The 27,086-nt window shown below is 42.7% G+C and overlaps 2 protein-coding genes across 8 annotated transcripts in view; one reads left to right on the top strand and one right to left on the bottom strand.

Moving 5' to 3' along the window:
- NDE1 (nudE neurodevelopment protein 1) overlaps nucleotides 1-27,086 on the bottom strand; it is a 337,987-nt gene that overhangs the window by 179,847 nt on the left and 131,054 nt on the right. The gene's annotated exons all lie outside the window — the stretch shown is intronic.
- Nucleotides 4,486-23,129, top strand: LITAF (lipopolysaccharide induced TNF factor). 7 transcript variants are annotated; one of them, XM_082064589.1, is made up of 6 exons: nucleotides 8,056-8,247; nucleotides 12,387-12,496; nucleotides 13,556-13,637; nucleotides 20,739-20,897; nucleotides 21,288-21,444; nucleotides 21,761-23,129. In XM_082064589.1, the coding sequence occupies exons 4-6, from the start codon at nucleotides 20,744-20,746 to the stop codon at nucleotides 21,867-21,869; spliced, it is 420 nt and encodes a 139-aa protein (XP_081920715.1). In that variant the 5' UTR covers nucleotides 8,056-8,247; nucleotides 12,387-12,496; nucleotides 13,556-13,637; nucleotides 20,739-20,743; the 3' UTR covers nucleotides 21,870-23,129. The 7 variants fall into 7 exon arrangements, 6 of the variants coding, with proteins under 6 accessions (XP_081920714.1, XP_081920715.1, XP_081920712.1 ...); XM_082064590.1 differs by lacking the exon at nucleotides 8,056-8,247 and adding an exon at nucleotides 8,294-8,477; XM_082064588.1 differs by lacking the exons at nucleotides 8,056-8,247; nucleotides 13,556-13,637 and adding an exon at nucleotides 4,486-4,635.

Raw genomic sequence — 27,086 nt, 5'->3', positions numbered from 1 at the left:
TTTAAATGAATGTCTGATAATTATGCTCATCTGGGAGCAAATGAGAAATAATTCTGAGAAACATCTGTCCAAGGACCATAGTTGCTCCATGCCAATAATAAAAAACCAAAATAATTTTAGAAATTTCCTTGCTTCAAGAATGAAAGCAAAAATATTCTTATTATTTGAGAAATAAGCAAGTTTTACAAATATTTTTATTTGAAATTAACATATCTATATTCTTTATTATTCTTTATAGTTTGATTCTTTCTTGGTAGAAAGCAAATGACAACTCTTAAGACCTTCTTTAGTGACTTAAAAGTCCTTCACAAAAGCCATAAGGATTTGTTTTACAGGGAAGGCTCTAAACCCCCCAGCATTTGTTCAGATATTATGCTTGCTGAATGAGATCACTTCCCTTTTCATGCAGAGATCAGAGATCAAGAGATCTTGTCTAATAAAAGTCCTTTAGAGATAGTCCACTGCCTGTTTCTTCTAAAATTTAAAATAAAGCAAGCTTATGGTAAATTTTTCCAGAAACAAGTATATAAAAAGTAAAACGGATGGTTATGAAGGTAAAGTTTTTGCTGTTAGCTTGAAAATTATTTTAATAGGAAAAAGCCTCAAATAAGTTGGTCTAGCTTAAAATCCAGTTTGAACGCAGAAGCAATTTTATGGTTAAAAAAAGATGGTAATTCAAACTTGATTTAATGAATAAAAATTGCTGAACAAATAAACTAGTGTCAATCGCATGCTGATTAAAGCAGCTTCCACATGCGTTGTGCTGGTAAGCTCTGTGTGTCCTGCAGGTCAGCAGAGCCATTTCCAGCTTTAGGGCAGATGTTCTGGTTTATTGGCTGATGAATAAGCCTTCCCACTGGGCACGTTTGACAGAACAGCCTCTGGTTGGGGCTTGTCCCCCCACATTGCCAGGGCCCTCTGGAGTACTGAAAACTTGAGTGAGTGGCAAAGCATCTGGGGGCAGGTGGTTGTGCTGCTGAGAGACACAAATGTGGGGTAATGTGGGCTCGTAAGAGAACTCCTGACTTACTAAACAACCATCTGGGACTAAACCAAGTGTTGCAATTTTTGGAAGCTACTAACAGCACCCACCCATCTGGCACATTGTGATAAGCACAAGGATCTGCGTGCGTTGCCCAATGCCAACAAGTTATTTATGAGCTGGACTAAATGGAGCCATGAATTTGGGGGGAAGCAGTTTATTTTTAGTTACCGTGGATTCAGTTCTGGTTGTGGCACAGATCACATTTGCTGCAGGGCAAATGTAGGAGGAGCTGCGCATACAATCTGGACTTACTATGTGTACAGCAGATCAGCCAGCTCTCTGAATCCCCCGGCACTTTCAACCAGCACGTGAGGATTTCTAGCTCACTTATTTTTATTACTGGTGTTGTCTGTAAGGGTAGTCAAATGTTTACAGATTGCCTTCCCTGTTATAAAGGATTAGCCTGAAAAAACAAGAGGATTCATTTCAACTGAGGAGTGTCCTGAGCATCTGGTGTCAATACGTGACAAGGCACCTGAGGCTGCCAGCAAATTCAGTGAAGTGCTTTCTTAATGTGGGGCAATGGATGACAAGATTGCGTTTCACCATAATTAGTCACTGTTTTGGTAAATGGGTGTTAATCCTCACATTGTTATTGCTGTTTTAGCTCTGTCCTGATTTTGTCCCCAGATTTTAGGCTTCCTGGTTTGCTTCTTCCTGCAGACAAGCAATATCAAGTGACATATGTACTATCTGAGTTTCTGGAACAGGAACTGACACCTTCCCAGCTGAGACTGTTGGCTGTTTAATTGATGTGTGAACTGGAGAGATACACTGAAGTGCCTTTAATAAAGGCAGTCCTGCCAGAGGTTGGGAACTGAAATATTAAACATTAGCACAAAGCTATTCTTAAATCATGTAACATTAGTTAAAACAACTAGAGATTATAAATCAAGGCAGAGTTCAATAGCAATAACTTTGCAATTGCCAGAACCGCAGCAAGCATTACTGCAAAGTTCAAATGTTTGTAGCATGAAGTGAGAGGAGCGTAAGAAAACGAATATTTAGTGGCCTCCAGCTTTGCACGTCATACATGAGTGATGGTGGGAACAGAGTTTCAGAGACATGGATACTTGAGGAAACTATGGATAACTATGAATTTTTAGTGCTAAGGTCTTAATCTCTCTGTATATACTTCTGTATTTCTTGCCTGCATCTCAACTAGGTTGTAATAATTCTGGTGTCCAGATGACAGCTGTGTGAAAGATCATTATGTCAGAATTATGCACAAGAAACCACTGTATCATTCCTTACTTTAGGGCCACAGAGTTGCATCTAAGCCATTCATTAGAATAAGTGTGGCTGCTGCCTTAAGTAAAACAACAGCAAGCTTAAATGCAGGATTTAGAGCAGTGGTTTCAGTGGTCAGATGCAACATGAGGCAGCAAAGCTGACTGACAGCCGAGACCATAGCACAGCTTGGCCAAACAGCAGCTCGGGCGTCATTCTGGAGGAAGGGGGAGAAGCAGCTTTATTTTTAAAATTGCATCTTTCCTGTACCCTGTCAAGGGAGTAGGAAAATGAATTTGAAGGGTAAATGATTGGAGAATCGTAACTTTCCTCTCTGTTTTTAGATAGTATAGAATCCATCAAATAACGGATGACTTAACCAGGACAGTTCTGCCATTTTTCAATGTGAAGCTTTTCTATCATAACCGTTACTTTTTGGTTGTTTATACTAGGGGAACCATTACTGGCGGTGAATGGTTATTCTTCTTGTAATTCTTTACATGAAGGGCCAAGTGTTCTGGGAAAAATAAATCTATCGTTACCTCTTTTGACACCACACTGCTGTGTCGCTCTCTAGGGCAGATGATATGATTTACATCCTTAAATATTTTGCTGTAGTGTGATAGTGTTTCACAATCTGGTGGCTGTTATTAGCTGTTATGATGATCAAATAACACTATGTGAGTTGATAGTTAAGAAGGAAGCAATAATAACTGAAGGACAGCAAAGCATTAATATTTAGGTTTGGATTAATTTAGCAGTTCTGTCAACCAGCTGCAATCCTGGGGAACAGTTTCAGATTCGATATGCTACTTCTTTTTCATGTCATAAATCCATTAGTATTCTGATTTTCCACAAGCAGATTACCCCACATACTATCAACTTGCAGATGAAAGAAATAAGTCCTTTTTTTTTCCTTAACAGTCACGGTAAGCAAGGTACATGCAGTGAGGAGGGTGCATGCTTGGGAAAGAGGGTGGCAGATGTTTGGTATCAGGAGGAGTTGTTGCAATCACTTAAGCAGCCAGGAAAAGCTCAGCCTTAAACCTGCCCCATGGGAGAGCACCGGGCAGACCTGCCGAGTGGCAGCTCTGACAGTGCCGTGTGGGGTGAAGAGACCTGGGAGCAGTTTAAAAGCTCCAAACTTTGGGGGAGTTCACCCTTTTCCTCCCATAGTTTCCCAGCACGAGGGGGATTGGATCACTGGGGGAAGTGTAAAAGACACTGGAAGAAAACAGGAACTGTGAAAGAAGATGGTTTTATGTCAGGCAGCATGTGTCCAACAGCTGACTCGAAGTCACGATTTGTCTATTATGAGGGTTTGTTCTGTTTTGTTTTTTTCTTTTCCCCCATACCAGTTTCATGCTGGTGTGGAGCAATACTTTCGTTTTGATACATGAACCTAAGCAATGATACTGTCAGTCACGCGGTATTTATCTTCACAAAAGTTTCTGAAAGGAAGGGTGTGTTTGTGGGCGCTCTGTTCTCTATTTTTTTTTTTTCTGCCATGCACAGAATTTATTCAGGGATAATTTAAAGTGAAGTTATTAGCTCCCAAATGAACGTTGCTCAGGCCCCTATCACAGCTTTTCTAAAGGCAGGTGTTGGAAACCAGCGTTCAGGGGAACCCGCTTTCTTAGCCTTGAAACCCAGGCTCTGCTCGTGTGTCACACAAGCAAACTGCACCACACTTTCAAATGAATTTGGCACCGAAAATGTCAGACTTTTTGATAACTGCACATATTGGTATAGTTGTTTATACTGAACAGGGCCAGTGCTCACCCAAGCAGAAACAGCACAGCAATGTTATCTAGGCCTGTCTCTGTGAGCTGTTAGTTATTGCATTGAGAGCAAATATCACCTTTATAAAGCCGAAGTGCCTCTCAAAGGGTGAGTTTGCCGCTGTGGCTAAAATGTGTTTTTTCCTGTTCATCAGTAGTCTCAGAGGCTCAGATCTTCCCATAGCAATCCCGTGTCTCAGTGCAGATAACACCTCCAACAGGGGCTTTTCTCAGACAGCCAAAATTCATGTTTTCTTGTTCCTGCGTACTACGGGGGAGCGGTTTTGGGAACTGCATCTCATCTGGCCAAACTGTGTGCCCAGCTCATGACAGCTATTGCCAGTGCATCAAGGACATCTTGGCAACATCAACATGCGCTTTACACTGAGATGTGGGATGTGTTTCTTGTTTGCAGCTTTGAGGCCTGAAGTGTGAACCTCAGAGCTCCTGTCACATGGTGGCCGCGCTTGTCAGAGAGAGATAATCTCCCCATAAGATCAGCTGGAGAGGCAGCAGGACATCTTCTTTGTACCTTGGGCCTGTGGGACACAATATTGATTTACACTCGTGGGACTGACGGTATGTGTCTTTTATTATTGCTTAAAATGCAGGTCAATTTTAAAGAGGCAAAGTTTGACCAAAGTCAGCTGCTTTGTGGTGGTGTTTGTGTTTGTTTGTTCTGTCTGTATTTGGATGATGATGATGATGATTATTAACTGATGCATTATTTCTCATGGGGCTATTAGCTCGCCAGCTGGATGCGTTACACAATGTGGGTGACAGATGTGATTTGTAATGATCTAGCCCTGTCTTAGATATATTTTCCAGAAAGTCAGCCCAGTTTGTCTGGAAGTAATCAAAAGATGTAGAATCTCTTACTTCTTCAGTCAGTTCTTTCCACTTGCTTATCACCTAACTATTGAAATGGAAAAATAAGACATTAATCTTCATTTTCGTAGCTTTGTCCTCTGAACATGGGTTTTTACTGTGCTTTTCTCTCTTTCATTAAAAAGCTGTTTACCATCTGATACTTTCCCCCTATAACCCAGTGAATGATTTAGGACAATAGTTTTCTAAATTCGAAGTAATTGCATCATTCCATAATTAAAGAGGTTCAATACTCAGTCTAAATACTTATCTTTATATCAGTATTATTTAAGTAAGGAAAACATAAGAAAAACCTGTGCATTCTACGTACTGTTTTGTTAAAGAGGTACAATTAAATTTGTTTATTTTACTTCCTATAAAAGTTTTTATCCAAATTCTTTAGCAATAAGAACCTAGAAAACAGTATCTGATAATTGAGGGTAAAGGGACAAGAGCAGAAGAGATTATTTTGGCTCACTTAAATAATTAATTATAAATCCTCTCCAGTTTTGTTAACTTTTTGTCAGTAGATGAGCTAAATTGGCTGTGAGGCTCAGAGAAAAGATGTAGAATTAGCAAAATCAGTGCTAAGCTCTACCACTTTAATTAAAATTCAAGCTCTGCTTTCTCAGGCAGTCAACGCTCCCATGGGCAGAAGTTGAATTTTGATTGAGTACCACCTGCCCTTGCAAGTCTAAGTAATTTGTTTTTCATCAATATTGATCCCATCTGGAAGTTCATGCCCTTGGGACTTTGAAGTAGGTTTTCTTCATATTGTGAAAAGAAATGCTATGGGTGACTTACATGTTAGCTGTTCCTGTAGCTCAGGATATTGGCTGGCAATTGCAGTACCAAAACAACTGGCTGTAGTTTGCCTCTACTAACTGTTCAAATTGTGCCACAGTTCTTGTTCCGTTTGCTTTGCAACTTGAATCAGCCATTGCAACTGTGGGGACAAAACCAAATATTCTTACATTCTTTCAAGTTATTTGACCTAATACATCTACCACGCTTCCTCTGTAAATCCATATGTGTACGTTGATTGCTGCTCTCAAAGTGCATTCTGGCACAACTCTCCTTGAGTATCTAGTGTTATTGAAATGATCAAAACTCAAGTTCTTTTCTAGCCTCAACAAATCAGTGTATGCAAAATAATGACTCCCCCCCAACAAACAAACAAACCCAAAATAAACAAACCAAACCAAAAACACCAAACCAACAACAACAACAAAAAAGTATGTGTGCAAGTCCTGTAATTTTCAGGCAGGAGAAAAATAAGGTGACATTAAGGTTTACTTAATTTATACATTGAGGGCATATTACAATGTGTAAAATATGGCTAACAGGCTTTTAAATGTACATCAACTTCTAAATGTTGTTTAGTTTCTTTAGCGGAAACTTGTTATTGTGAAAGCAAAACTAATAAATCCCAAATGCATTCATGTTTGGGGCAAAACTGACATCTGCTGGTGTTCCCTAATAAAATATGTGCAACTAGTGTGATGACAACACATACACGGATATTCCGTGTATGCTGCCACTTCTGGGAGGCTGTCGGCAGCTCTGCCGTGACTCGGTAGCGAGGATGAAAGCATGACAGCCACCTATAGTGGGGTGGAACCACCTATAGCAGGTGGGACTGCCTCAGCACATGGTGCCCCAGAGGGTTGATCGAGAGGGAGAGATAATAAAGATTTGTCTTAATTTCTAGCTGTGTTTCCTCCAGCACGCCTTGGGTTGGCACTGCCCATGTCCCCACCCATCACTTGGTGTGTTGCAGGAAGAGAACTCGTGTGGGTCCCACCGCACAGGCTAAAACTGATGCTTTGTCCACCCAGTGCCAGCCAGTAAGGCCTGGCAAGGGAGGAACTAGTGAATGGTGAGATAGGTGGGAAGGAAAAAATAAGCTCGTGCACTGCTAAATGGATGCTGTGTTTGGATATTTGGTGGAAACGGGAGTAGGGCAAAAGGGAGCAATGTTATTGGGATCCCCAGGGAGGAGGAAAAGCCGTAGCACGAGCCAGCCTCTGATAAATGTAAGCAAAAAGCCATGGGAGAGTGCAGCACTTAGAGTAAGAAGGCTTTCAGTTGAAGGTTGTGCCTTATCTCGCCTTGGGAGAGAGTCATGGCTTGTCTCTCTTCTGGCTTCTAGGCTGCTCATAACCACCTTGGGAAGGGGATTTAGTTACAAAAAGAACAATTATTCCAATTTTAGTTAAGCTAGGGCACCATGGCCCAAATTACTTATATTTTACTCTGGAGAAAAATGAAATATATAGTGTGATTTCTTGATAATAATGAAAATTTATTTACCTGCAACTCTAGTTCTGCTCTCAGGTTCAAATACGAACTTGTACGAAGGAATCAACACCCACCCCTCATCACCCCCAAATCAGGGGACTGGGAGTGTTCACACTGCCAGAGCCCTCACAGTCCCACACCTGATGAGACCCCGGGTTACCGGTACCTGCAGGCGCTTCAGGAGGTGACTGTGGCCGCAGAGCTCACTGCGGGCTTATTGTCACTGGAGTAAAAGCCTCTTTTGTCCTATGAAACCTGAATCCTGCCTCTGGGATGGGTTTGAATTGAAGCTTTATATGTGTTACATAGACCAAGGTCCAAGAAAGGATTTAAACACAAAAACATGACTTTAGTGAATTTTAGATGCTTTCAGCCAAAGGCCTAAACATGATCCCTGTTGGGCCCTCAGGGGTAGATTAAAGCACCTGAATACCAGATCTTGCCAACTGGCTCACCTGAAGTATAGTGGGTAACACAGTCCTTGGTGAATCGTTTTTGGGGATCTGGCCATTAAATAATTTTCTGTCTTATCTTTGAGCTGTTGGGTTGGATAGATGGAGTGACATACTCTGTATTTTCCAAAGACTGATCTGATTTAATTGCTTGCGAGGGCACTAGTTAAAATAACTACATTTGTTGAAGGTTTCTGTGATAATTTTGTTTTCTTGCATGCGGTGTTAGCTGTAGATCTTTGTGACTTAAGGGCTGTTGTAGAGTCATGGGAGGGATTTTTCCTCCCATGCTGAGCCTGGCTATGCTGGTTACAGGAAAGCCACTTGTTCTAATGTCAATCGATGAGTAAGCCTCTTGGCTTACCGCCAAGTCCCCCGATGCTCGGGCCGAGCGATCTGTGGGGGAGTTCCCGCTGTGTGTGTCACTCGCGTTCGCACTTCCACGGACTTTTTCCTCGTTCCTTTTCCTCCCGTCACTACTCAACCGCGCACGGCTCCGGACGCTCGCTGGCTCCGCTCGCAGCCGGGGCACGGGGTCCCAGCTCGGCGGGGAGCGGACGGGGCGCTGTCGGTAGGTGCGGGGCAGCGGGAGGAGGCGGCCGGTCTGACCAGCGGGGCCGCGGGCGGGGCCTGTCCCGGGCCGGGGCTGTGGGCGCTGGACTGTCCGACCGGGGAAACCCCCGCGGGCGCCCGCTCGCGGTTTTCGGGAGAAAGGGAGGAGGAGAGCCAGGGACGGGACGAGCCCCGCGGGAAGGCGGCTTCACCCGAGCGAAGAGGAGGGCGGGCAGGCGGTGCGGAGCGGTAAGGGTTGCGGGGGGCGGCGGGCAGGGCGGGGGGGGTTTGCTCCGCTGCCGGGGCCGCTGCCCGAGAGCCCAGTGCCGGCCGCCGCTCCCGGGCCCTCTTCCCGGGGTCGCTCCCCGCCCTCCCGCGGCGCATAGGCAGGGCTGGAGCCCCCGGCCCGGCTGCGGGAGCGGCCTCGGCTCTGCGGGCCCGTCCCGGGGCCCTGGGGGAGGCTGGAGCTTCGCCCCGAGCGGCGGTCCCGGCACCGGCACCGGCGGGCCGGGCAGGAGGCGGCCCGGGAGAGGCCGTGGGCGGCGGCCTCTGCCCGCTCGGCTGCGGGGCCGGAGCTGAAGCTGTAGGAGAAGCGAAACCCAGCTGTTGTTACTTCCAGTAGTATTCTGAGATTGTTGATTACTCGGTAAAAGTAGCATGCTAAACGTCTGTAACCTCTCCTGCTGAGGAGAGCACACTGTGCAGTACCGTTTCTCTTTTGTCAGTGTAAAATTGTGACGCAAATGGCATTGGTTATCTTACTGTAGTAATAATAATAACGTATCAAAGTCTTCTATGTAATTATTACTGAATTTTATTCTCTTACGAATGCCTGAGAAATTTACACAACTTAAATATTTCTCAACAGGTTGGTAAACTAGGAATTTAGTGTCTGGAGTTCAGATACCCAAGATGATGGCCCAAGCAAGTGCTGTGTTAAGCCTTGCCGCTGTGCAATGCAGAAACCCCCAGTGCTCCGGCAAACCTGTGTGTCCTGCCTGCTTCTTTAAAAAACCAAAATTTAGCTTTCAACCTGTGTTTCATTCCAGGTGCTGCTGATTAGCAGCTGTCTTAACCTCTGTGGTGTGGGAAACCCTTTAGTTACCTGTGGTGTTGGAGACAACTTGGGATTTCTAGTGAAGACAACTGAGTAGGAATTGTTTCATTTAAGGGATTAAATCATGTCAAATTTTAGATAAAGAGCAAGGGAAGGGCAAGGACGTATTTGCTTGGCAAACCTGGGTTAGGAAAGCTGTATTTGTAAGCAGTTCTTTTTCTTTTTCTTTTTTTTTTTTTTTTTTTCATTTTTTTTCTTTTCAAATACCAAGCAGAGGGATGGGTTATTGCCTTCTTTTTCTCTTGTCCCCAGGCTAGTCTTCAAGCAGTGCCCAGGATTGCAAGATGCATGTTTGCACTGGCTATATGAAGTAATAATGTAAATATCTCTTCAAAGTTGACATTTAAAGCAGAAGGGACATGAGCAAAATTAAGTTGAAAAGCAAAAAAGCATAAAACCTATAGCAGTCGTTTTTAAACTGAACCAGCTCTCCAAAACCAGTCAGCGATAAGAAATGAAAAATGCAACGTAATTTAAAAATAAGTACTGAGTGTTAAATAGCAAAACTAGATGTGTTCATGCTGGAAGTTTTGATCACGACCATTTTGAAATTGATGAAAGGGTGTTGATTTCTTGGAACTCACACTTCAGCAAAGCCAAGGTGAGGATGGTCTGGTCGCACAGTGTGACTGGGGGCAGTTGATCGGTTTAGGCATAAGGCGAAACTTCTCTTTCTAAAGAAAACAGGACGTCAGTGGTTTTTAAAAATATAGCTGTGGAATATTTGATACTACAAATATCGTCACAAAAACCTAATGAATTTAGTCATCTTTGCTGCCTTGTTCCCTCTTCAGTCTGCCAAAGCTGTGGCATGAGTACAAGAGTGGTGTGAAAGAACAATTCCCTTCCTCAAGGAAGTGATGAGTGACCACAGTAACTGCTCCTGCGTGCACACTGTGCCTGTGGCCACGTCTGTCCTTCTGTACCAGCTCCTCTGTTTGTCCCAGCTACGTGGCTACTGTAAAACCCACAATGGATTGAGTAAACAGTTCCCTTTCTAATGAACCTTCCCCAATTTCTGCTTAGTCTACTGCGAGGACCATGGGACTACTGAAATGTATAAATATTAATGGTGTTTACTGATGTATTACTGTGCCTCCCATGCAGCAGATTAGTCTTGTGTAACCTGGAGGAGGGAACAAACTTGTGATAGGTTCTTTATAGAAATCTTTATGGACTTCAGTGAAGTCCTGATGAAAGCTGTGCCGTGTAAGGAAGGCAATCAGTGATATTTCAGAGACTTCTGCACTCCAAGAAAGCAAAGAGGCTCGTGTCGTTTCTGGGAGGCTTGTGCACTGGGTCTTGGCTGTACTTTGTGTGGATGGACTGAGTGCAGCCCTAATCGGATACTTACACCTGCAATTCTTCCTCTTTGCATGTTGTCTTCTGTACTTGCAAAGTTCTCTGTAGGTATCTTCAAGTGTTGAAAGGGCTTTTTGACTTGAGAGACATGGTCAGAAAAAGTGTAAAATCAAGAGATGCTACCTGAGGCCTATTTTAACACTTTAAAGAATGACCGTGGAGACAGGCACAGGGCTTGGCTTGGTTGGAGAAGAGCAGTCATGGATTACAAATGAACTTGTTTATGTTGCTTTGAGGTTTACCGTCTGGAGATGTGTGTCCACAGAGCCTTATCCTTGTAACTTAAGGTTTAAGGGAGAGATTTTTGGATGCTAAGGGAGGGAAAGGCTAGATAAATAGCTTACCAAAGTGGGAACCAATGGCAATTTCAGATTACTTTTTTTCCTTTTGGTATGCAGACAGGTGTGTAGGTGGGATAGATGATAAGGAGAGTGAGTACTGGCTGCAGACTGAGCTGAGGAGTTGGCCCACGTGGCTGCAGAGGCACTGAGGGTGCTTGGCTGCTCAATGGTGCGTGGTGGTGGTTGATTGTTCCTGGGTAAGGTGTGGAAAGGACAAGATGGGTGAACCTGGAGGGCAGCGGTGTTGGCATGGACAGACACAGGCGTGAGCGAAGAGGAGGCAACATGGACATTGCAAGACTCACAGAGGCGGGTTTACCAGACAGGAGGCACTGGTTGAGAACTCTAGGTGAGAACTTACCGTAGTAGAAGTACATGAGATAAACATTAGGATATATAACTGCTCAAAGGATGATGCAGACACGAGAGAAACTAGCTGTGAGTTAAGGCTAAAACTTATTACGAAGTTTAGAACCATGATAGACTGGAATTTCTAGAGCATCTCTCAAAAAAAGCAAGAAAATCAAGCTTGTCTTAAAATGGTCTGAAATTCCTGTGTTCTCGACTAGATATATTTAATATATTCTGAAATAAGGAGAAAAAAAGGCAGGTCCACTAATAAAACCAGCTTCATTTCGATACCAGGATACTGATGCAGAATCTGCGTTGCACTAGGTGTACAGCGGTCCTTGGCACAGAGGAGTATTTAACAGCCATGCAGTCCCTATTGTTGCTGCCAGTCTCTGTTCCTGGGATGAATTAGTGCTCCTCTGACCTGAATCAAGCTGGCAGCAATGGAGACAGCCCAGCAATTAAGGCAGTTTTCTGGATAATTGTCCTTCATGAAGAAGTCATTAAAGCAAATTAATTTGTTTTGTTTACGTCATGACTGATATATTTTGCATCAGTTTTGTCATAACTTAATATTTAGTCTTTAGTGTATGGGTGAAATTAGAACTGGACCTTTGTAATCTTTTTCTAGGACTGTAACCTGACTTCTGTTTTCTAGGTTACTACAGAGTAATTTGGGTTGGACAAGGGATCCCTAGAGGTTGTTTAGATCAGCCACCTGCTTAGGAGCACCTTAGGTGAGGTCGTTCAAGGCCCTTTGACTTTGTATTCTGTTACGGCTTTCTATTCTGAAGCGTGTTTCCTCCTTCTGTTATTGTTACAGAATTATTTGCATGCAGCCAGCTACGGTCCTGATGGGGAGATTCTGCATTATTATCTGGCTTGTTCACTGTACCTTTTGTTTGCTTCTAGGAAAAACCGTCCAGTCATAGCTTCTGTTTCCTTCCAACTAACGTGTTCTTTTGCCTTTGTGTGTGTTGCCTACAGATTCTGCTGGTATTCCCAGTGAACGTTTTCCTGGATTTAAAAGATCAGATTCCACAGTGTTCTATAGCCAGAAACTTTCTGCCGTGTGTAACAAACGTACAAGAATCCAAGTAAGTCAAATCTCTCTCTTCTAATTTTTTTTTTTTTAATAGTACATGAGACTTTTCCCCCATGTTTCTCTCCCCGCCCAGTGCAGGCTGTGCTGTGTTCTGTGCTTTTAGGCCTCCTTAGGTGATGTCTCAAATTGAGGTCCATAGCTTGTTGGAATAAGCTTGGGCAGTGGGGGTATGTGGAGGGCATTATATCCAGGAGAAGATGGTTGGGCTGGGAATAGAGCAGCAGTGGTTTCTGAGACAAGCTACAAGCTTTCAAGGTTGGGTGGCAACGGCAGGGAGATGGTGGCTTGGCTTCTGTGCTCCTGGCAACCGTGCACATCTTCTGGTTTTGTTCTCAATGTGCAGTGCTCAGGGAAGCCCCTCACACGTGTGCTGCTCCGCAGCCTTTCTCGGGCCCCTTTTCTGCTGCCAGCTCCTCTGCTGTGCTCCCAACAGCCGGTGCCCAGCACTGTGGCTTCAGCCTGGGCACAAGCTACTGCATCCCTGCTTGAAATCTGCTGCCTTGCACCTGAATGTGAATGACTGAATTCACATATGTCTTGTTTCTTTTCATCTAATGTATCTATCATTCAGTAAAAGTTCCTCCAAAAGTGAAAACTGCTAAAAAGTCTAAGAAAATGCTTCTTACGTTCTTATAAAAATCATGCTTTCTTGATGATATTGCCACATTGTTCATCACTTGGATAGCCAGATACATGCTTGCTTTTTTTGTGTCCTTGTCTTGCATGGCATCTTTGCTAGTGTGTTGTAACTCCCAGTAAAAATTCTCTAGAAAGCAGTTTGATGTAATGCGTTCAGATAAATTCACATTCAGCAACACTTCTTACAGTGGAAGATAAAAATAAACCATGTACTTATTTTCTTAGTCATCCTAATAAATGTGTGTGACGGAAAAATGTCCCTCCTTTTGCTGAGAGCTCACATGCATTGATTCTGAGTTTTGGAATGATGCTTTTTGAGAGTAAAAACAGATGGTCTGGCATGTTGGGTGTGTTTTCACAATCTGCTTATGTTTCCTTGCATAAATGTTGTCATCTCTTCTTCTACCACAAGCGTTGATGCTGTTGTGTGGCTGGTGAGACTAGGGAACTGATACAGCTGAGAACTCACTCCGTAGGGGTAGGCAGACAAAGTGGTGAGTTGGATCTTTCTTTTGGCAGAAATAGTCTTTGATTTAGGACATTTGCTGTTGCACTATTTTAAGACTGTAAAGTTATTTTGATAAAAATAGGAAAGTTGTAAATCCATGCTAAACAATGAAAACGTTCAGTTCAAACTTTCAAATAGCTAACTATGCCTATCTTTTGTAAAAAAAACTCTTATGACAGACATGCACTCTGATTTAAACTAAAAATTATAATTTCTTTATACTAAAGTTTGTTTTGGGAGGACTTCAGTCAATTACAGACGTAATTATTTAGTTTAAGAGGAGCCTATTTAAAAGCAAGCAGAGCATTGTACAGAGTCTGTACCTGAGTGACTAAGGATGATTTCAGATAAGGAAAATTGTTCAGTGAGGTGGTAAATGTATTTGCTCTTCCATTCTTAGAAAAGCAGTACACGCTGTTGGATTAGAAGCAGATGCCAGGCTCGGGTTTGGTTGGACAGGGATGACTCCACAGTTTCTTCTCCAGCCTCTCAGGAGCAGCACTTGTGCACATAAGTTTCTCCTTGGGTGTTAGTGTGAGGACTGTGCAGACATTGTTTTCTCCCCGCCTGATGAGGGACGGAGAGATCATCTACCCACGGGTATCCTGGAGGTGCTGTTGCTGTGCCCCCTGTGCTGCTGAGGAACCTGTTTCTACTATTCTCTTGTGCAGGTCAGGAAACCAGCTGGGATTTAAAAATTGTTGCCTAATGATTCATCTGTAATTATTGGGTAAGGTGTGAATGACTTGACCTACCTTTCCTCATCTGACTTCTTCCTGTGTGTGTTTGTTTGTTTTTCTGTTTGTCCTTGGGCAAAAGGTATTTCTGTGCATTCTTAGAATACACATTTGTATCCTATCTTCAGAAAGACTGCAGTTTTACTGTTAACATACCAATCTAGGCAATATAAAAAGATCTCATAAGATGGGGCGTGCATCCTGTGGTGAGAAAATGGTAGTAATTACGTGTTCAGTTTTGGGTGTGGAGAGGACAGTTTGTAGTTACGGTGATTATCAGTAGGTGAAGATGCATGAAAGGCTCGTGAGCAGACTCTGACCCTGCCTGGTCTGCGTCTCTGTGTTTGGGAGGGTGACATAGATAATGGTGCTCTAAAGTTCTTGCAGTAAATCTGTCCTGTGGGAGGAAGGTAATCTTGAATACATTTCCCTTTGTGGAACAGAGAATGGCATAAGTGAATGTGTGAATGTGTATTACCTGGCAGATGTAGCAGGTATAGGTTATAGCAGGGAAACCTACTGTTTTAGGCATGTTAAGGAAGACCTGTATAGCTTCTGAACTGTGATAAATATACTTCCATTCTTATTTTCCCTATAATACCTGTATTCATCTTGATGAAGGTCAGAGTCTTCCTCATCTGTACTAGGTTTTACAGTTTGGTACTCCAGTCAGCATTCCAAAGAAAGTACCCAGCTCTTTACAAACCCATGTTATGTGAGGGTGTGCAGAGGAACGCTATGCAGCTGTCTAAAAAAAACCATGTAGGTCATAGCCTATATTTTAGTTAATTACATAAACATTAGTGGGCAGTTGTCTGATGAGATATAACCCTGCTGAATCCTTCTGCAATGTGTAGCTGCCTCTAAGCATACTTCTAGTTTCAAGTCAAAGTTTTACCTTGTATGATTTTAGTCAGATACAAGCCCTGAAGCCCATGATAAAGACTGTAAGAATCTTGGCTTTTATAATGAGTGCTTGGTTAATAAGTTCTTCAGATAAGTTACCTTAGAAGTTCTGATTCACTTTCTCCAATAGCGAGATAAGAGTTTAGACAGGTGGTGTGGTGATTGGAAACGACGCACACCAGGACGCAGACAGATGCACACACAGAGATCTTGTTCGGGAAGAGTGCTGAGCCAAGCTAGGCTGAGACCTTCTTTACTAGTTATTGACAGTTTTTAGGATTTACAGATACAGGCCTGGACTAAGATGTTACATAAGATGTTTTTCCAATAATTGTTATTAAAAACACACCACACTCATGTTATGTTTGTTTCAGGTACATTCCCACTCATTGACAGACCAGGCCCAAGGACATTCACACATCATACATATGGGGGCGGATTTCTGACCCGAGATATCATTCTCCTGGCCTGGGCTATCACTTCTTACGCTCATAAAAAACATACTTCTGTATAATCTGTCCAAGGCCCTTTAGCTGGAACTGCTGTTCCCACAGGTGGTGTGCTTTTTTTTCCAGGTACAGCCTGCAAATTTGCTCATCAGTTCTGGGTAGGGAGCAAACGCAGATGCTGCTTCTGGTTTCAGCTGGCTGCATGGAGTTGGAGTTCAGGAGTTAAAATGGAGGGGAGTGTTTGAATCAGCCGAGATACGACTTTGCAAAAGGCAAACCCCTGTGAAAACTGCTGCACGCCACTCAGTGTTACTGAGCGTTCAGCGGTTTAAAAAAGCTTCCATTCCCCCAAATTCCTGTGGTTTTAGCACCGTTGTGAAAGCGATGATAGAGCTGTGCTGCACTCTCCATTGGAGAGAAGAGTATCCATGCATCGATCTGTCGGTACGGTTTGTTACTTGTCTTCCTGGTCTCCAGTATAAGTAACTAATCTGGTTTTGTTTGAATGGAGTGATTTGTGAATGCAGTGGCTTTTCCCAGCCTTTTCCCTGCCTTTATGCCAACCCTGTTCGGTATGCAGAGCTGCATACCTCTGCAGAAAGGCACGAACTGGAAGGGTGTTTTGCCCCATGCCCATGTTGTTCCAGTGCGTGCTTAACAAGGAAATGATTTGGGCTGAGAAAAATGCTCACAGCTCCAAGTACTTGTGATTCTTCCTCTTGAGCAAATGAACACAAAAAGAAAAATCTGGAGGAGGGAGCTGGTGCTTTTGCTGTTTTTTTTTAATTCTTCTTTGGAGCCTAGTGACTTGTCTGCCCAAAGTTAGTGCAGCTGGGCACCGTGAGTCAGTGTCCACCTTACCATTGTGCGCCCGGAGTGCAAGAGGGTTCTTATGAAGAGCAGAATGACGTGGGTGGTAGCTGCAGCCACTGGTCTTTGTCTCACCACAGGGATTTCTAAAGACTCAAAGCAAAAGAGTAGTGAGAGTCTGGAAAGAGAAGCTGGAGCTGCTCAGTTCTCTGTGCTTAGTAGTGTTTGGATCTGAAACTTCCACATGTAAATGGAGACTTCTTGTGTGTATCAGTGTGAAAAGGCCCTGTCTTGCGTTTAGTGTGCTTGGTAGTCTTTCAAAGTTTGCATATTCTGGTTTGAGATAGCTTTAATGTTGCCTGGTGGTTTGAATATATGCTACCTCCAGATAACTTTTTAATGTATTTGACTTCACTGTTACCCATCTTATCCTTTGTCTTGCAGTCAGGTACCTATCACCAGTCTTCCCTTCTGAATTATTTGGGAGCAGTGTTTGAGCATCTGCTTTAAAAAGATAAAGCTTGCTGGTTCAGTTTCTGCTTCTGCCATCAGCTTGGTTTTGTGCCTGTTTATCTTCTAATTAGTAAATTGCTAGTATTTCTTAAGTAGCTGGGTGCAGTTTGTTAAGATGTTAGAAATTCAAGTCTTCCATATGCTATATGAATGCTTAAGATTGTGTATTACTTTTTATATGATCTGGGGTTGGTTTGTAGTATTTATTTTTTGTCCTCTTTGTTATCAGGCATTATGCATTAGTTGCTCTTCCCTGACATGTCTGTATCAGTGGTATTTTACATAAGAATGTCTCTATAAAACATATTATTATTAAAGCTATAAGCTGCTCTGTACCTAGTTTTAGGGAGCAAAGTGCAAATGGAAACTGTGTAAAGTCTATTAGTGCTTTATGAGATTGTGTAGGGAAGTGTAGCATGCAGTTTATTTACTAACCCAGACCGTAAGTCTTGCCTAAGCTAAACAAAAATGCTGAGAACACTTTCTAGAATGTCCCTCTTGCTGTTCTTTTCATTACCGTCTAATCCTTGGGGTAATGATTATTGCTGTAGCAATATACTGCAGTTATTATCTTATCTGATACTTGAATAAGTTTGATACTCAGGAGCTCTGTGTAGGTTTCTTTGTTTGTTTGGGGATTTTGTTGGTATAGAAGCAGCTGGTTTCCAGGTAGTTCTAGACCCAGCCTGGCCATGAGCTCCAGGGGCGGGGGTTGGTTTGCAAGCAGTTTGTTCAGGTTTGGGCCTTACTTTCTTTGGAAGATATAGCATCTGACTTCTGAAACGGTGTACATAAAAGTAGGGGTTTAAAATCAACAGGTGTTGCATTTATTTTCAAAATCAAGTGTTAAAGTAATGGAAAATACAGTTAGAAGCAATGTGAAGAGGTTCTCTAATCCACTTAGTGATGAATGACATAGAATATTTGATGTGTAACTGTTCTTAAAACTTTAAGGAAGGAAGGCTACACAACTCTATTCCCAATTTATCTAGTGTTTAAACAGTCTTATTAGTAGATGTGGGGAAAAGCTTATTATTTTAAAGTGTTTCTTACAGTTTTCTTTAAGGTTTACACTGAGGGGTTTGGTTAGTTCTTCTTCATTGCTACCTGTATGTCTTCATTATTCTATCTGGTCTTTTGAAACTAAGGAAACTCAATTTCTTTGCCTTTTTCTCAGCAGTCATCTTTTCTAACCTTTATGATTGTTCTTGGCGCTTTTCTTTGGAATCTGTTCACCTCTTTGTTTCTGAGATACTGGACTCCCCTGCGGGCTTTCCCAGAGCACCAGTGGTTTTCCAGAATCACACAGATACCAGTTTTGCTCACACATCCCTGCATGGTGTTTGCTGGTGATATGTGGAAAGAATTGCATTTTAAACAATACAAAAAGCCAGATTTTAGGAGGCCAAAGGAGAAAGGAGGTTCATTAGGCAATTCTTTCATAGCTCACTAATAGCAGGACTCGTGTTAATTCAGAAGTCCAGGATGCTTCAGCCTCAGGGTGGCTGTTACGCAGATGTCTTGAAGTGTTGGTGAGAAGATCCTTTTTCAGAACATGTAGCGGAAAAGTTCCAGACCTGCGTACAAGGTAGCTGCATTGCTTCCTGGGATGAATCTGTTGATGCTGTTGGTTGTTAAACTGGTGCTTTTAAGCATTACAGCTGACTGAAAACTGCAAACAAATTCTGGAGTTCATCTGTGTACATAAGCAGAATGGAATGAGGTAATCTGGGAGAAGGTGGCTGTAGATGCATAGTTTCACAGTGGTTATCTCCACTTTGGAGTTACAAGTTCTGTGATAAAGTAATCATTCTAGCTCAAAAGTAAAAGGATTCTTCAAGACCTTGTGTTGGAAACAGTTGTGCAATAGGTCATTGCACAAGAGCTGTAGGTTGGTTCTCCCCTGGCTGTTGTTCCTCCACTCTCTGATGTGACTGTGTGTTGATTTCAGCCTGAAAGAAATTGAGATCTTCTGTTTTCTCAGGAGCTAAATTGCCCAAAGGCAGTTTTACAGTTGAAGGGTTAGATTTTTCTTTTCCCCTCCTCTTGTCTTCTGGACCAGGAAGCCAGCAAGGTCTTAATGGACAACGGTACTCCCTTTGGTTCTTCACTCTTCTTTTCCTTGTCCTTGTGTAGTGACTCCGCATATTGGGCAGCCAGGTTACAGCATAGTTCCTGGATTGTAAAAATTCACAGCAAGGATTGTTCGCTGGTTGGCCTTGAGAGTTTAACCAGGTCCGAACTTTGATCTTTAGTGCTCAGCTTCGAATCAGCTTGTGTCTGCACTTACCACATTCCTCTTCGGTTTATTTTGCAAGGAGGTGTCATTTCTGTATGAGGTAGAAAAGGAAGCTGGGCTGTGAACCTGAAATGTCCTGAAGCATGTGGCTACCAAGTTAGCTCAGTTGTGTAGGTTGAGGTCCTGTTATTGCCATGCAGTCCAGTGATGCCCCAAGATGGGGTATGAACAATGGGGAGAATTGTTGAGCTCAGAAAGCTTGGTGTATCGCACCAGAAGACACTACATGTATGCAGCAAGCTGCTGTTTTATAGCAACAAGCTTTTAAAATAATGCTATATTGTTGCAGGTATTTATATTTCTTAACATACTTTTTAAAGTTTTTTCCTCCTCATCAGTGCAATTTCGCTTATTCCTTTTATTCATACTAGTGCCGTGGTTAATTATAGCTTCTGTATTACTATAAGAATGTAGTATTTATATTCCAAATGCAGGTTGTCTCTCCCAGGTAGAACTGAGTGAAAAGACTTGTGTGTATTCTGAGGGATCGGCTGTGCAACAACAGGGAATGGAATGTGGTTCTCAGAGCTGTCTGATGGTCCTTAGGAGGAAGAGAAGACGAGATGCTTAATCAGCATTGATGCTGTGAGACATGGCTCAACAAAGAAGTTGGTGGGCAGAATATAGGAAGCGGGTAGATGGGGAGAAAGAGAGGAAGTCTGTGTTGAAATCACAATCATTTCTTTCCACTTTGGGAGAAGGCGATGATTAGCATTCTTATACTCTGGGATTAAATAACAGTTGATGCAGGAAAGTCACATTAGCAAACTCATTGAAACTTTGGTAAGCAGCAAAAATGTCAACCTTAGAAATAAATGAAAGTTGTGAAAGCTTCGAGTTGAGTTGGATATATTTAATTGTTTGGGGCTTCTTTTTCCTTCAATAAAAATATTTTTAAATTTTAAATCACAGCAGAGATAAATAGTCTTTTTAAAATATTTGTGCTTCACCACAAACAAGGCTCATGTTAGTAACTACCATGTGGCCTCTCAACACTGTTTGATTTTTTCAGGAGAACAAGAGGGATCTGAAATACTGTTCTTGGAGAATTGAGAGAAACTACCAGATAGTTTAGTATACTGATAAAGCTGCCTCATGTCCCTGTTTTAGCATTTTTAATTTTTAAAGGAAGAATTTTTGGTAAGAAAAAATGTAAAAACTACCCTATGAAAAGAAAGAGGGAAGGAGGTAACAACAACAATGAAATCAAGATTAACACCTAATGCTGTCAAATAAATCAATAAATTTTAGGCTATTAAAGGTGCATTTAAATCTAGTTGTCTTCTTGCTTTCTATCTGAATAGAGCCTAATTAGTTGTTACTTGCCTACAATAGATGTCTTTTGTTATAATTTTTTCTCTATTATGTTTTAGGTACAATGTCTGTGCCAGGTGCCATCCCTGTCCCGTCTGCGCCACCTTCTTATGAGGAAACAACAGGAATCCATGTGAACTACCCTCACCCGTACCCAGTGCCAGGGCCTGAGCAGAAGCCCCCATACATGGGCCAGCCCGCACCAACACATAACCCCGGTAAGCCCCAAAATCTCTTCTCTAACTCAGGTTAAGGAGGCGTCAAGCGACTGTGTAATAGATACTGTGCAGAAAATGAAAGACTGTGGTTCGCAGGTGTTCCCCATCTTCCATTAAATATTTTTGAAAGGAATAAGGTGAATCAATTCTTGTGAATCCTTCAGTGTGCACTGATATAAATACCATCATTTGGCTTTCTGCAGTCTTTAATGCAGCCTTATTCTTGTTTCTACATTAGGAGATGCCGTGGTGACTTCTCTGTCATTGTGCATTTCATTGCTCTGAGCCTCAGATATTTCAGTAATAGCTGGTGTTAGCTCGGAGGAAGTTGATTAACTATCCTTTTTTCCCTATTTACCTGTTGAGTCAACAGTGTGTTTTTGTGCTCAGTTACAGTTCAGACAGTGTATGTGCAGCAACCAGTCATGTTTTATGACCGCCCCGTTCAGATGCGCTGCCCCTCCTGTAACCAGATGATAGTGACACGTCTCTCATATGACTCAGGAGCTTTGACCTGGCTGTCGTGTGGTGGCCTTTTCCTGCTGGGGTAGGTTGATTCCAATTTGCACTTTATTTTTCTCTTCTTACATGACCTTTTATAGCTCTAAGGAGTAACAAAGTTCTCAGCTTTGTTGATTTCTCATTCTATCTGGAACCTGACCCTTTGTGGTTTGAGTAGCCTACGTCTGCATTTAAGTCCTATAGGATCTCAAAGCAGCTCTAGAACACTAGAGTGAAAGGTTCCATAGCAATGTGTGTCCTTCCTAAAGCTTCATGGCACTGGTTTTACTGGTGGCTTTTGCAGGAAATATATTTTACCTTCCTGTGTATGTAAAACAGTTTTGTTTGTTTTTTGTTTCCAGGTGTGTAGCTGGCTGCTGCTTAATTCCCTTCTGCATTGATGCTCTAAAGGATGTGGATCACACCTGTCCAAACTGCAGTGCTCTTCTTGGTTCTTACAAACGTTTATAGGCAGTGTTCAAACATTGATTATTGATTGATGAAGTTGGTTAGCACCTCTACAAGCCCTTTCTGAAGCTTCAAGGAGACTTGAGGTCGTTTCTGAGCATCCTGTCACTGGAAATCAGTAAAATGTAATGTTTATTGCTAGATTGTTTGAATAAGAATTCGCTTGAGAGGCTTCTGACTTAGGTCTGTAAAAAGTAAACATGATCTTTATGGGCTGCTCAGTCCAGCCCCAGTTGATAGCAACTAAATGTTCTCCCTCTCTGCTTTATGCAAAACCGGTCAGTGATGTTCTTCAGTTAATCTTTTCTCCATCATGTTGCAGGCTGCCCTGCTTGCTACAGCTCACAGACTGAGAGGGTGACATCTCTGGAGACCTATAGTGTCTCACGCTTGGTGTTGATGCTTTTGCAACAGCACTTTCTTTTTGCTGAGACAGGTGCCTCTCTTTGGCAAAAGACCTGATTTGTTGGCATCTTTTCATGAGCACTAAAATTCACTTTAAAACCTTCTTAGTTGAAAGACAACCGAACCTAAAGGCTTCTTCCTTCTGGGAGGCTGCTTTACCAAATGGACAACTCAGGTTATTGTGCATCTATGGTGATTCAATCTAGTACGTGAATTTCCTAGCTATTTTCAAGTCTAATCATATCTCTGTTCTGCAGTAAACGTGTTCCTACAGGAATTTGTAACAGATATTTGGTGGTTTTTATTTGGTTGGGATTTTTTACTGCTGATTGATAAGTCTGTGAAGTGTTTCCTTCTCTCCACCCCGGTGAAAATGCCCACAGAGCCTTGGTTATAGCGTTGGAAAACTTCCTTGTACATTTACACAAGTCAGCTGGTAGATCATAAACCTCGGTCTAATCTTAAGGCTTGAGTTCTGCCTGCAAAACACAGGTACAGGACCTTGGCTTTTAATTGTTGATCTGTTTGTTAATTACTGTTTCCTCATTAAGAAGATAACATGTTTAAGGAATTTCTCTGATGCTTATTTAATGTGTACTCTGATTTTTATAAAAGAAAGAGAATTTCTGTTTTCAGAAACTTAAGCTGGATATGCTTATTTAAGATGATGATCACAATAAAATTAGGAAATGGCGCTCTGCAGGCTGAAGTATTTTACCATGTCATAAGCAGTTAAATGATGATACCTGTCTAGAAAAGGCTGACGGGTATTTAAACAAGGATATGATGCCAACACTGTATTAATATCTGTAAAAGTAAAAAGCTAAAACAAATACAAATAAAAAATGTTGCATTTACTGTTCTTGCCAAATGTGCCTTCTATAAGTATTTGGTATAATGTAAGTTTTCAACAGTCTTTCAGCACTTCACATTTGAAATCCAGTTTTGTGGATCACAACTATGATCTCTAGGCCTTGCGTTAATAAGTTTTTGTAAATTGCTGCTGCTTGTGGGTCACTCTGCAAGTGGTTTAAGAGCTTCCTTGTGCATTTGGAAAAGGTTTCTGGTCATGTGTCTCCCAGTACCATAAGATTTTACATCAGTAGCTATGAACTGCCAAGAGAATGATGGAGAGAACAGCTGGTGGTTTTGTAGCTTTGGTGCAGTACCAGCTGGTGGGTTTTGTCTCCTGTTGCACTTCTGTAACACTTTCCGTGTTATTTAAGGGCCCAGGTGATGCTCCATTGAATTTTCTGTTCTGATTGCACAGGCAGTGATTCTCTCACACAAGTTGCATATGTTACTGTAAAGCAGTATTTTACAGAAAATGTAGTCATCAGTTTATCATCAGAGCGAGACAGGAAGAAGCAATGAAGCACACAGTGTTTCCAAACTTGATGTTTGCTTGCATGGTGGGGAGGATTTTTAGTTCTTCTAGTACTCAAGTCAGTCTGGTCTGGTTAATCCTGCTGTATAGAATTTGGTGAGTAAGTCTTCAAATTGTTACTCCTTTAGCTTCCCTTTTCTCTACAAAGTGGTGGTTGAAAAATCTGAGGTGGTGGCACCAGAATGCAGAAGAACACTGACCAAAAAGTAATTATGTGGAGTTTGTTTTGTTTTATGGGCACAGTCCATTGCCATCTCTTTAAATTCCTCATATGGGTTGAGAAGAGGACACAATGTTGGCAGCTTTTCCATCTAATTAAGCATTCAGCAAAACTTTCTGCTGCCCTTTCTATACTTAAATTTCCTTAAATTTAAGGTCTGCGTTTGTTTCCTTGTGTATGGAATTATCTACAGAATGTGCCAAAGCAACTTGCTTTGTTAAACTTTAGATGGACAAATGCAGGATGTAACTTGCTTTGTGTTTCATTAGGTTAAAGTTACTGTTTGTTTTTAAAACTGATTATATTTAAAATAAACACTTTGTCTTTGGTATCTAGTGCTTGTAATCGGAAAATTGTAACACTTGGAGTGTTTCCAAACACATGAGTGGCTGAAATGGTAAGTCAAGAAATGTGATTATAGGGTGAAATTTTTCAGAGTCTCACTGGGGCCAAGTCTCTGATAAATAGAATCCTCTGGCCTGCAGACCAACTGTTTACACACGGAGCCATATTTGAAAATGGTTTGTTTTGTTTTTCCTGCAACTCAGGCCCTTTAAATAGTTTTTCAGTTAAAACTCCTTTGGGTAAAACTTTCTCTTGCAGTACAACTGAACAAACACATACAGGTATGACTACACTTTTACATACTGGTGACCAGGAGGGAGAAAATAGCTATCAAATGCCATTATGTTCAGTCAGAAAGAATCCCTATTCATCAACATGAGAATACTCTGCTTTTTTGTTGTCTGAAGCACTTTTTTCTTCTGAGGGGCAGAAAATACAGGAAGGCAAGATTAATACCTCAAACAATTTTGTTTTAATGCATTGAGATGTATTATTTTTGTTAAGCAATGTATTGGTTGATAAACTAATAAGCAAATTGAGTTGTGAACAAAGAATTTTTCTTCTTGACAGAAACAGAAGCAGCATGCTTTTGGCAGTGTTATTTCCATTAGACTTCTATTTTTTTGGGGTCGTGGAAATTGGATCCAAAATAAAAGCTGTTGAAACAAGTAGAAAGCAGCTGATAGCCTTACAGGTGGGCATTGTTAAGGAAGAGCAGAGTGGCTTCAGAAGGCTGCTGTTTGTTGCAGTGTTTGAAAGCACTTCTGGCAGTCTCACCAAAAGTTCATTTTTGAAGAAGTGAGTTGTGATTTGTGAACTCAAACTTAGTTAATTGCTCTTCATAACTGAGCAGCAAAAGGTAGATAATGGAGTATACACTGTCATCCTAGGAATAAAAACTAAGAAGTGCAAGTACTGTGACAAAGGTGTGAAGTGTTTGTAGTTTACTGTGACAAAGGTGTGAAGTGTTTGTAGTTCAAGTGAACTGTATTTTTTAGCAAGTTCACCCTTGTGTTCCTATTTTCTTTGTAAGATCCTACAATGTGATATATAAATGCATTAAAAGTCATCCTAAAGCCAATGGATTTGTGAGGTGAATACCCTCATGCATGATGTGCTGGACATGAATCCAGCTTAAAAATAAATTCTCCAATAAGTGTCTTATTACTGTTTCAAACTAGGACACTAAAAAGTCTGTGTTGAAACCTACTGATTTTAATAGAAGTGCTTCTTATTACCACTTACAATTAATTTTTGTTACAAATACATTTTTTTCTTTTTAGGTATCCGAAACTCTGTTGTCTGTTGAAACAGGTGCCTGTGTGGTTTGGAGGTGCTAAAAGTAGTCATGCTCAAGTCTAGAAGAAACCAAGAAGTGAGTAGGCGGCTTCCTGAAAGTCCTTTGGTGGTTGCACGTTTCACTTCATGCACCATCTTGGAACAAAAAAAAGCACCTTCAGTGATGTCCAGAGGCCTATTGCATTAGCAGGGTATATGACGGGCACTGCTCCAGGATCTAAACTGAGGTGCATTTGGATGTGACAACAGGGATTTCACAACAGTGTGGGGGAGGAAAAAAAAAATACCCTGAGTAGTTTCCATCTCCTGCTCCACAAAGGCCCTGGAGTGCTTTCTCCTGGCATGCTGTCCTGAGTGGTGGTGGAATCACAGTCATTTCAGGGTCGAGTCTCACCATAACCCAACTCCAGCACTACCCCATGTCCCTGAGAGCCTTGTCTGAATGCCTTTTAAACCCCTCTAGGGATGGTGACTCCACCACTGCCCTGGGCAGCCTCTTCCAATGCCCGGCAGCTCTTTCCATGAAGAATTTTTTCCCAATATACAGTCTAAACCTCCCCTGGTGCAACTTGAGGCTGTTTCCTCTCGTTCTATCACTTGTTGGGAGAAGAGACCAACCCCCTCCATTCTCCAACCTCCTTGCAGGCAGTTGCAGAGAGAGAGGAGGTCTCCCCTCAGCCTCCTCAAGGCAAAACAGGGACGACTGAAAGTGAATAGCGCTTGAAGGATTTCTCCTTCAAGAAGGAGAACGCTCCGGAACGCTGAGTGTATATATATGTGTATGTGTGTATATATACGTACACACACCTATAGGAGCTGCAGAGCACCTGACCCGGCCGCGCTGCTCGCGCCGCTGCGCGGGGGCGGCGCCAGGGGGCGCTCCCGCGGGGAGGGCGGCGGGTCTGGGGGGTTTGGGGGCTCTGCCCGACCCGGCCGGGCCGCCTCAGCTGTGGCCTCAGCCTCGGCCCGCTCCTCCCTCCTCCTCTCCGCGGCGTTTTCTCTCCTCCGCCGTGTTCCTCGGCTTCCTCTCCGCGCCCGGGGGCAGCGGCCGGCGCCGGATGAGGGCGGCGTGTGGGGTCTGTCCCTCGGCGCGTTGTGTGGGCGCAGCGGCCGCGCTGCCACAGCCGGGGGGCGGTCAATCCCTTCGTCCCTTCATCGCTTAATCGGCTCTTGGTAAGCCTGAAAAATGCACGTCTCACTGCGCTTCTCGGGTTTGGGGCTTTTAATTTTTTAAATGTTTTTTAATTCCCCAGGGAAATACTGCGCTTGGAACACTTTCCCAGGAGCTCCCCCTGGAAGGTCCTGTGAGGGCTCGCGTGGCGGCGACGGGTTTCTCTGCAGGTCTCGTCACAGAGCCCAGAACGAGTAAAATCTGTCGAGACACCGAATGGTTGTGAGGAGCAGCCGCTGGGAGCGGTGGCGGGTTCTCTTCAGGTCTCGTTATAGAGCCCAGAACGAGTAAAATCTGTCGAGACACCGAATGGTTGTGAGGAGCAGCCGCTGGGAGCGGTGGCCGCTCGGCCGCCCCGGGCGGGTCCGGGCAGGGGCGGCGCTGCCGCCATCA

Source organism: Streptopelia decaocto, assembly GCF_964273445.1.
Source record: "Streptopelia decaocto genome assembly, chromosome: 13".
NCBI classification, from domain to species: Eukaryota; Metazoa; Chordata; class Aves; order Columbiformes; family Columbidae; genus Streptopelia; species Streptopelia decaocto.
The sequence above is the reverse complement of the archived record's forward strand: the minus strand, read 5'-3'. Positions and strand labels throughout refer to the sequence as shown.